We start from the raw sequence: 11,439 nt of genomic DNA, 5'->3' as shown, positions 1-11,439 counted from the left end.
GACTAAATTTAAATTAAAAAATTTCATATATCAAAATTGAAAGTTGCTATCATGGATTTTCTTTTTAATCATCTTCATAGAAAAGATTTCTGTAAAACAAGAAACAGATCTAGATGAAAAGGATTCTTCACTGCTTGGAATAAAATTTGCAGCTAACCTGCCCATAATTTTCCTGGTAGTTTACATCAAATATCAACAGATGATTTGGACTTTCTTTACCTACCACTGCTCATGGGTACTTATTACTTAATAAATTTTGTTTTCACAATTGCAGGTGGCGTTGCAACTATTCTTGATTATTGGACTTTTACAGGTTAGTGAATTTTTCAGATCTTTACAGTTAGCATAGGCATCTTCATAATCACAACCATTGGCTGAAATAAAAAAAAATTAAAAACCTTGTCATCGTTTTTCTCCATAGCAGCAACACACACAGTAAATTCAATGTGAATTTGGAGAAGGGAAGTGAACTACCAAGTTGATCTCATTACACTTTGATGATTATCTCAATCTTGAGAAGAACAAACTTTGCTCTTTTTTGTTTAATTTGAGGATTTAAAAAATGTTTCTAAGATAAATTGGGCTTTCTATTTAAAAAATACACAGTAGGAAATGCTAGTGAGTGGTATTGGTCAAATTATATTGTTATATTGTAAGCATGTGTGACTATGCAACAAATCCACCACATGAACAACTATAGTGCACCAATAGAAAATGTGGAAAAAAATAAAATATATTCCAAATAAAAAAATTAGAATAAAATTCACATAAGTGAATGTGTATAGAACTGCGTTATCCAAAATTATAGCACTAGACATATGCTTGTTCAATCTTACATTTAATTAAAAGTAATATTTCAGAACCATGGCAACACCAGTTTTATACCAAGTGCTCAATAGTCACTGAAATCTAAAAGGGGGCTACCTTAGAGCACAGTGAAAATACTGAATATTTTCATTATTGTAGAAATTTTATGGACACAGTTAACCTAGACTCTGATGTCACTAGTCTTTCTCACAGGAGTAATTTTGTAGAAAGATAAAGATATAGGGTATTGAACATTTCTATTTTCTAACACCCCGCAGTGGACAAAAATTGAACAAATCTCAAATTATATTCATCATCCTATCTATAATCTTTACATTTTGTTGATATCCAGGAGCCCATAACCTTCCATTGACCCAGTTTCAGAGAAATGGCAGTTCTAACAACTGAATAATTCAAAACAGGAACTAGGAAATAACAGGATCTTGTTTCTTTTTACTTTTTGATTTAGATTTTTGAGAGAGGGTTTCACCAATGTCATCTAGACTGGTCTCAAATTCATTCGTTCAAGTGACCCTTCTGCTTAAGTCTCCCAAGCAACTGAGACTACAGGCATGCACCACCATAGCCAGCACTCTCTTTGTTTTTTTTTTTTATCAGCATTTAATAAGCACAACCAACAATTACTAACTATTCTCTCTGTCTCTCTCTCTCTGTCTCTCTTTCCTCTTTCTCTCTCTCTCTCTCTCTCTCTTCTGCTTACTACTTTTCATTCCTTTGGCACTAATGCAGTAAAGATTTATATTTGTTTGTGAGTCCATATTTATCAACTGTCTCATAGCTAGCTTTTATTCTATTATTTCTTCATACTACTTCCAGGAACTCTTTATAAAACACACTCCTGATCATAACACTTCTGTGTAAAATCTTTCAAAATTCATTCAGAAAGGATTGATATAATTTACTCAGATGAATGTAGTTTGAAAGGTAAAAAATCTTAGTGAATTGGTCACTTGAATTGTTCATAATAATTTTACTAACACAAATAATTTTACAAACCCAAATCCTTACTCTTTGTAATTCCATTAATAATACCAAATATTAGGTAATATATGATATTTATTTTACTCTCTCTTTTCTAAAACATTTGAAATAATACCATATATGGATTTGATTTTAACTTTTAAAAATGTACACACATTACTAACGAAAGGAGGTGTAAGTTATTTTAAATTAAATGTAACAATTCTAAGAACATTATGGATGAATTAGGGAATTGTGATAAATTTATTGGCATATAAAAATTGCTATTTTTGTTTTGCCTCTCTGGACTGAGCCATATTGTATCATTTAAAACCCTTCATTATGTATCTGTTTTCCCTTTTAAAAATGCCAGCTTTGATATAATGACATTGACATTAGTCTTTTCCCTTTTCTTTTTATTTTTTGGTTCTGAAGACTGAACCCAGGGTTGCAATTGAGCTACATTCCCCGGTCTTTATTTTTATTTTGAGACAGGGCCCATGAAGTTGCTTAGGGCACTGAAATTGTGATCCTCCTGCCTCAGCCTCCTGAATCTCTGGGATTGCAGGCCTCTGCTCCTAGCTAATGACACTAATCTTGATGCAAGGATGAATTATTCCCATGGAAACATTTTCATAGATGCCAATATATAACAAGCTAAGTATAGTCATAAATATACATAAATTGTGGATAATTCTTTAGATTATATATGATAATAGGGTTTTCATTTCAAATAATGCTTAGATACAGAAACGTGAAAAATTTTTACTTAAAATACTCTTATGTTATTGGTTTGCATGAAGGTATCACTTAAACTGATTACATTCAGAGTTCTAAATTCTTTAAAAATAAAACGCCATGCTCTTTTACTACACTAAAAAGGTAATCACTTTGAACTTACTGCATAGTCCATCTTCACAATGACCAGGACAAATGCCACAAGGTGCTCCTTTGTCATAAGGGGTATTTATTCTACTAAGATAATTGCCACTGCAATTTTAAATGAAAAAAAAAATGTCATTTTAAAAGATTTTCTGTTTAGTTTATACTCTGAGATTAATGTTCATCACCAAATATACATAGATATTTATTAAATGTTTTTACTTATGTTAAATAACCAATGCAAACTGTCATTACCTAAGTGTGTTCAGATAGCAATGCAAAGTAAGGGAATAACTCACCATTTCACTAATCTCCTTGACTGTAAATTCTGAACCTGAGATACTGAAATAGAATAACTAGTCTAAAGTGTTGAGAGTGCATTTCAATGTGGAAATACTCTCTTCATTTCCCAACAGACATGGTTGAATTGTTAAGATGAAGCACAACAAGGTGCTGGCTAGGGGTAAAACATATTCCCTAGAGAAAAAGAAGATTATGTAGTTCAAAGGGGTACAGTATGAAAAATACCACTTACATGTATTTTGCAATTAAAAATGAAACAATGTCATAATTTCTACAATATGAAACAGGGTAAATAAAGCTTCAATGTAGTTTTTGGATTCCAGGTGGGGTTGTTGATTTTCAAATAATTTTTGGTGTATGTTTGAGAAAGGGAATAGGGTTAGGAAGATTTGGGAATGTCTATAAGTAGCATGTGCGTGATGTGAAATTTTTATGTTTATCAAAAATGGGAATGTTAGAAAAAGATTCAAAGTGATGGACTGTGGTTGTGGCTCAGTGGTAGACTGCTTGCCTAGTGTATGTGAAGAACTGTGTTTGATTCTCAGTACCACATATAAACAAATAAATAAATAATAAAGGTTAATCCACACTAAAAATATATCTATTTAAAAAAAAGATTAAGGGTGACAATCTCAGTCTTACAGTAACTATCCTGTAGCTTATTATGAATTTTATCCTCTTGGTTATTAACATGTAAAAATACAAGAGAGTTGTTTTCTCCAGCTTATCAAGAGGGACAAGGGCCAAGACAATGAAGCTTTCTCAGCCTCTGCACACAGAGTATGGCTACATGGATGTGAGCACTTGTGAAATGATATAAGTGTTCAGGATATTCTCTCCCTTGCCTCCATTTATTATTCAATAACTCTTATTTCAGGTGTCAGGCTCTCAATATCTCCTCTTGGCTAAGGCATTTGATGCTTTCTCCTAGGGTCTTTCAGTACTCTCAACCTAACACCAATAGGACCTTACTGAATATGTCTTTTCAAACTGTAATACCACGTCACCTGAGTTATCTAGAACTTCAAAATGAATCATGTAGGGAGCTTGGTTGAAAACACATTCTACCCTCAGTGTAAAAAAAAAAATCTATGTATTAAAAATAAATTAAGGGACTAGGATTGTGGCTCAGTGGTAGAGCACTTGCCTAGCACGGGCAAGGCCCTGGGTTCAATCCTCAGCATCACATAAAATAAATAAATAATTAAAGATATTGTGTCCAACTACAACTAAATAATAAATATTTTTTTTAAAAAAAAAGAAATTAAAACTGACAGATTGTGGATATATTTTCATTATACTCACAGGATTGCATTTAAAATTTTTGGAACATACAAACATATTTCTTTAAAAAAGGGTTGGTTTCTGTCTATAAATTAAGATCATAATCAATTGTTCCTACAGTAGTTTTTGTCACAAATTCTGAGAGGCAAAGGCTTAAATTTGAAAAATATTAAGACTCTCTTAAAAAGCCTTTGAAGCTCAAGAATTGATCATTTCTTAATGAAATAAGACAAGGGTTTTAGATAAGCAGGAGTAACAACATTGAGAAGAAAGGACTGGAATAACTAAATCAGTGAAATGCATCATGCCTCATTTCTTCTCACCTTTACCCCTGATCTGACATCAAGCTTTCACTTTCTAGTGTGTGAACTTAGTAAGATATGTTAGTAGAAATCCAGAAAATGGTACATCATTCACAACTACATATGTACTCACAATGTATAACACTAAGTCTGGGGAATGGCACCAGAGAGGGAAACCAAATCATAAGTATTAGGACCAAGATTCAGAAATCTAGGAATTGGGAATTTGGTCTTTCTGAGAATTTGGTTATGTATGTCTCAACTTTAGAAAGTCCTCTAAAATTCATTTCCTTCCCCTTTTCTTGAGTAACTTTTTAGTTCATTATTATTTTATAATCGAAACATTAATGTGAATTTGGTATTATTTGATATTAATAGCAAAACATTCTAAAATGTACACTTACGCAGGACAATACTGGCAAACCAGGAAGTATTTTAAATTTTCATTAGTACAGAGGGCAGCTCCACATCCAACATGGAAAGATGAGTACCAAACCACCTACATATCAATAAGTGAAAATAGGAGTACATTAGAGAAGAAGAAAATATAAAATAGGAAGAATTACACACCAGAAAAGAATGCTACTTTGTTTACATATGCCTTATGGATATATTTAATTTATGGAATCAAATTAAAGCATTTTAAAATTATTACATTTTCATGTCCATTTACTCTCCTTTATCCATTTAGAGTAATATTATAAAAATACAGAGAATTTTTAATTTTTACCAAAAGCCTGTGAGCTATTGAAAAATGACAGCCCAGATACTCAACAAAGGTCCAGACAATTCTATATCTATTTAAGGTCTTCCCTCAAGTTCAATATTCAAATCGGTCAAATTTGGAGAGTGTTTACTTCTAGGGTATGTAGATCAGCAGGTGTTCCAGTTCTTTTCTTACCTGAGTATAATGTCCAACTACTGCAGAAGGTGTCTTTCCCCCTACATTATAGATAAAATCATGGTGCTCATCATACCAGCCTTGGATTGCTTCTGACCATGAAGGAAGATAGTCTGACATAAAGAGATTCTCACCACAGCTTATATCTATAAAAGAACAAATCTTTTGTGAGGGAAGTAATAAAGTATGCAATGCGCATATAGAAGCTCTCACACAGACACAGAGTCTATATGCTTCAAACATGGTGCCCAAAGTCACTGACCCCTGGATGACACATAAGGAGTGTGCCTCAGGTCCTTAGCACCTATGGCTGTATGTTAGCCAGATGTGCCCAACACATGTATGCTGGACACACATGCAAAGCTTGAGGCAGATGGAGAAGTCTTTCTTTACTATCTGCTCTCCCTGGACTCACTCATTTATACAGTCACTTCGTCAAGGTGTTTGCCTCATGCGGGTTCAGATTACTGTGGTAATCATCCTGAATGCAGACACCAACTCCTGCAATTTCTTTCCTGCTCTAGCCCACACTCACTAGAAATTTTCATATATAAAAATGTGAATAACTGTTAAGGATCATTATTTTGTGTACACTTTGAAAGAAATCTTACAGGCAATCTTTCAGTACCCGAAGAATGAAGCAACGGACGGACGGTATTTTTAAAGTCACTTGTGTATATTCCCTTTAATCAGCCAATCAGAATATCATAGGCTAAACTCTCCTCCTAGAATTGCAGCCCCCCAAAAATCTCAATTTTTAAAAGTATCTCAGTATTTTTACGCTCTGCAAATGTTTAAATTTGGATTTTGAAATGTAATGTCTGCATACTTCTTAAAGAGAATGTAAACTACTCTTTGATAGCTTCTTTAAAAGAGAAAGAAGATTTTTACAGAAGATTGGCATCTTTTAGGCCAATTCTTTCAATCTTGTACCAAATATAGTCATGCTTCTTTATGATTTTTAAATTGTATTATCAGTAATACAAATAGCAATGAGATCCTATCTTAAAACTTGTGAGATATCTGTTTTCCAGTTGAGCTTGATTATCTAGGTCTTTTTGATAATTCAAAAAAATGGTATCTCATAGTTCATTTATGTGATATTTTATGTCATTGTTTCACGCTCCTTGATGTAAAAGTCATGTCTTATAGGTTATTAGTCTTAGAAAATATGCTTGGTGGGCACCCAGAATATACAGACTTTTTGTCATCACATTTTTAAAAGGAAATAAGTGTAACTGATATAGTAAATATTTTTTAAGTAAAACAGAAATAATTTGATCAAATTTAATATATGTTATAAACTTAAAAATCATTATTAAGACACAAAGAGGCTACATTTTTATTAAAGAAATACTGGGTTAGAAATTAGAAATTATAATTTAGGGTATGACACTAATTATTAATCATTTTACTCCAAGCAGTTGGTTTTCTTATTCAAATGAATAAAGGTGGTCCATGACCTGCTTGACTCCTGAGCTGGTTTATAAGTTCAAAGATGATACTGTGTGAGTATTTATGAAATGCAAACAATCAGTGTTTTCTCTACTATAGAGACAAAGGCAGCAGTGTTATTTTTAAAGTTTTCTAACAAAACATCATAAAATGGTCCCTTGTTATTTTAATTGTCCATTTGTCCAACACATATTTATTAATGTACATACTGGTTTTTCGGGCATCTGGGGCACTGTGACTGTAACTGCACTGGTTGGCCCACTTTTGGGCATTGGCTGCAGCTTCATTGCTCCATTTCTAAAAGAAGGAAAGGAAAGATGTGCACTTAATAGCTCTAAACTCAAAGGTGCCTAATCTTTGCAGTCAAATAGATATGTTGGTCTTTCATCATTATACAATTTCCATAGAGGAATCTGCCAGTGGTTTTAGAAAAAAAAATAATTTACTGTTTTTTTTTTTTTTTTTTTGCTCCAAAGAAACATCTACCCTAAGTAATTGAACATTCTAAGACAGGTATTGGTTTATACATGATGGCACAGCAGGCACACCTAAGTCATGTTAATCATGTTAAATATTGAAAATATTTTTTACAATAGAAATGAGCTGGCATACTTCATCCTAATTCCTTCCATTATTTTTGTTTTGTTCCTATTGATTAATTTAGTGAGACATATGGCCTTTGATGCTGGGGCCAGAAAAGTAGACTGTTTCACTGATCTGATCCTAAAAGAAGTCTTCTTGATCCTCCTGTATTATTAAGAGTTAGAGGAGAGTGAGCAGAACAGTGGCCTTTCATTGGATACCTAAGGATTTGGTTTCACTTCTCTTACCATAACTTAAATTGCTCCAAAAAGCTGACAAGTTATTTAATCATTATAAAAGGAAATGAAGAAATTCTGCCATGAACATAACACAACTCAAATGAAATGACAAATGAGAGGCAGCTCTTCCTAAGCCACAATGTTACGTGATGCCACCTACCAAATGTCTGCTCGTACACAGCTCAGAGTGCCTCCAGCTACCTTCCTTAAATTACTAACTCTTACCATCTTTAGCATGTTGCTGGCCGTGGGAGATACTGCTCTTCTTAGTTCATTGTGCTTATTTACAATCTCACTTTGAACTTCCTTTCGAGTGGTTGATAGAGCATTCAAATCTTGATTCTAAAGGGAAACACAATTAGAATTATTTTAGCATACTTGAAAATTCCATATAATAATTAATAAATCTTTAATTTTTTAAGAGATTAAGAATCATTTTAAAAAGTGTTTATTTCAAACCAACTTTAGTTGTTAAGCATTGCCAATGAAACTAAGCCAAAGCTATGAATTTTAAAAGGAAAAGTAGACCATTGAAGTTTAGAGAATGGGGATGTAATTTATGGCATGACAAATTAAAAAATTCACTGAGGCCAAAAATGCCAGTTTTGGTTTTAAGAAAAAGTTTCCTTTTCTCTGGCTATATGAGTGGTATTATTAAGTACACGGTAGAAACCATGAAGACATTAACACTCCATTAGGCTACAGCAAGGAAATGTTAAGTGTGGACAAACATGATTTATTGAAGACTTTAGGAGTAACATTCATCTGACAGGGTGTCAGGTGTCCAGATGAGAAATATTTAGGCATAGACCAAGTACATATGTAGTGCTCCATATGTAGTAAAAGAACTTATGTATTATGTAGCAAATTTTGTAGGATCACTCAAAAGATGATTTTACCATATTTTTAAAAAATGTCCAAGGAATCTGAAGGGAATGAAGTCATTCAATTAATGGACTATAGATGACTATATTTTTATTACCAGAAATGTAACTGAGAAGATATTAATTCCCATGCTGATATTTGAGTTTATTTATTTATTTATTTTTGTATATGTGTGGGTCTGAAAAGTAGAATGAGGTTGTGTGAATTGTTGACACAAGAGATAAAAGTGATCCAAATTTACACAACATGCTATCTTATAAGGATGAGCAGAAATTTCAAATATAAGTCTAAAGTGGCAGGAATGCCTTAGATTTCATATTATTCCTTGGGATCAGTTATCCTCCATCCCTCCATACTGAGTATCCTCAAGACTCTCCAAATTCTGTTCTCTTAGATGTAACCACATTTTATTGCTGTTATCTAATAGTATGTTCATTACTCCCTCCTGCTTTAATGTTCCTAAGAACAGGGACCATTGCCATTGTGATGCTTTGTTCAAAGGATCTCAGCACAGCTACTGACTCAAGTAGAAAGAATGCCCAATGTCCTATAGCATTAGTTTAAGGACTCCACAACAAAATTCATCATTTTGACAACTGAATGCAAAGTGGCCAATTTCTGTGTTTTATCAAAGCAGAAAGTAACATCCCTAGATATTTCCTGTTGGCCTCAAAAACCTGATTAATGTAGTTTCATTTTAAAACACAAAAATGTGGGTTTCTGAGAAAGAAGTAATGACTTTTTACTTCTTATACCATCTTGCTTTATAGATAAAAATTCTATTGATTAAGATACATATTCAGTTTTCTATTTAAATATGAATAAACCTTTTAGTACCTGACTAGAAATATTAAAAGTGCACAGTATAAAATTGAAAATTAGTATCTAATTTAAAGTGTTTAGATTCCATAAGCAATATGGTATAAGTATATCATTATAATACCACATAGCAAAAATGATAGGAGGAATTTTGTGACATATTGAAGAAGGCAGGATGAATTGTACGTGTTCAAGATCTAAAAAGACTATACAAAAGATGTTTCTGGATCTCTCTGTCATTCCCCTTTTTAAAACTTTACACGTGATGAACAGGAAACAGACCAGAGAGGTAACAGGTCATTGGAAAAGTCATACAATATAATCTTTATAGAAAATAAATTGCAAAGACAGGAAATTACTTGTACGAAACCCTCAATAATGAGAAAAAAGTCTCCAGATTGATAGTTTGATTGTGTTAACACAGTTACTATTATTATTGTGTGTCAAATGAGGTTTGAACTGAGTTGTAGTCCTAGGGAATCCTAGCTTGACTTGTGGGCCAAAAGCCAAGAGCTGTGTGAGAACAAACAGCAATGGTCAAATCTAACTTCCAGGAGTTTTTCTGGTGAGAAAATTAAACATATTCTCTGGGAAAGACACACCCCATCAAAAATCATGATGATTGGCCCTGTTCTTGGGGTCATTTAAGAAAAGTATCATGTTATAAATAAAGTATTTGGTTTCTAATCATATATGTTATAAGAGTATAGGAAAAAGTCCACCTAAGACCTATAGTGATTTTTTAAGGCTTAAAAAACAAGTATAATTGTTCTAGCACAGTATCTGTCAAAATTAAATATAGTGATGTATGTGATGAAGTCATGCTAATTTGAGATTGTGTACATATATTATTCATTTTCTGTGGGGGTGACACTGAATTGGATTTAACAAGCACACTTCTTGGAATAGGAGGAATTTATTAGTTTAAGCACATAGACATGGGTTGTCCTGCTAGACACAGGGTTCAGGCACATGCAATTTTAATTTTTTGGTGGTCAATTTAAAAAAGAAAGAAAATAGGTCTAATTAACAATAATAGATATTATATAATATAGCCAATATTCAATTTCATTTTCATAAGTATTAAACATATTTCTCTCTTTTTTTGCACTTTGAATTTTTTGTTGTATATTTTAAGTTTATGCCCATATAGATTCAGAGGAAATGTATATCCAGTGCACTATATACTCATGTAGCTTGGGTGTGTTAACTAGCCTGAGCTACCAGTGAACACTTTGCCATGTCTTAGACCTGGTAGCCCTGTTCACTTTTGGAGATGGAAACAGGACCTGGTGTTTCCTCCTGGTTGCCTGAATTGTTCTGAAAAGATAAGCCACCTTAGCCATACCTCATTTCCATATGCAAGAAAGAATGAATGCAGCACGGCAGCCAGGAACAGCAGCACTGGATATGATGCCATCACTGGAAGAACAGAACACAAGGAACAAAAACCTGCATTAAGATGCTCAGTACATGGTAACACAGGTGCATGGAGTAATGAGCTGCTTATCCTAGACTGATCAATAGGGGAACATGGTATGTGCCACATGCAGCAGTAGAATGATAGTGTGATCGTGCTGCTGAAGCTCATCTTCCAGTAGGATTGGAAAGAACAAGGGAAGTACTAAAGTGAAGCCCCTCAGGCACACCTAATGATGCTAATGCCACACTGACCTGTGAAGTTACTGACTTTGGACTCCAGGAATGGCTTCTTTAAGTTGACCATTCAGAGCTAGTAATAGTTCCTAAGTATTCCTGTTAGAGGTGTACTACTGCTATTAGCCCTTGATGGTTACTTGCCATCCTTTTTGTAAATTGATATTTTTTTTCCAATTTAGAAATTAGCATGTGCCATTTCCTAACAGTAGAATGAAAGAGAATTCAGCTCAGAAGCTCTCCAGAATGGGGTCATATAGAACAATTGGAAGTGCTAAATTGAAGCTCCTGAAGCACATCTATAAATACGAAGGACACATATCCTTTTGTCTCAGTGTCACTC

At 33.4% G+C, this 11,439-nt stretch overlaps 1 protein-coding gene across 1 annotated transcript; it reads right to left on the bottom strand.

Annotated features, from left to right (window-relative positions):
- Nucleotides 1–246: 246 nt before the first annotated feature.
- Nucleotides 247–11,166, bottom strand: LOC143401958 (cysteine-rich secretory protein 3-like). Its single transcript, XM_076859497.1, has 8 exons — nt 11,115–11,166; nt 10,789–10,862; nt 7,962–8,078; nt 7,125–7,212; nt 5,461–5,606; nt 4,964–5,058; nt 2,690–2,778; nt 247–374 (listed from the first exon to the last, which is right to left on the bottom strand). The coding sequence occupies exons 1-8, from the start codon at nt 11,164–11,166 to the stop codon at nt 247–249; spliced, it is 789 nt and encodes a 262-aa protein (XP_076715612.1).
- Between the last annotated feature and the right edge of the window lie 273 nt (nt 11,167–11,439).

This window comes from Callospermophilus lateralis, chromosome 6, assembly GCF_048772815.1.
Source record: "Callospermophilus lateralis isolate mCalLat2 chromosome 6, mCalLat2.hap1, whole genome shotgun sequence".
Lineage (NCBI taxonomy): Eukaryota > Metazoa > Chordata > Mammalia > Rodentia > Sciuridae > Callospermophilus > Callospermophilus lateralis.
Note: the sequence above shows the minus strand (reverse complement) of the source record. Positions and strands in the feature narration are given on the sequence as shown.

Coding starts and splice junctions, on each gene's coding strand:
- LOC143401958 (XM_076859497.1), bottom strand. CDS start 11,166: ATGGTCAACTTAAAGAAGCCATTCCTGGAGTCCAAAGTCAGTAACTTC. Junction 2,779..4,963: donor GTTTGCCAGTATTGTCCTGC/GTAAGTGTACAT, acceptor TTAAAATTGCAG/TGGCAATTATCTTAGTAGAA. Junction 375..2,689: donor TTGTGAAGATGGACTATGCA/GTAAGTTCAAAG, acceptor TTTTTATTTCAG/CCAATGGTTGTGATTATGAA.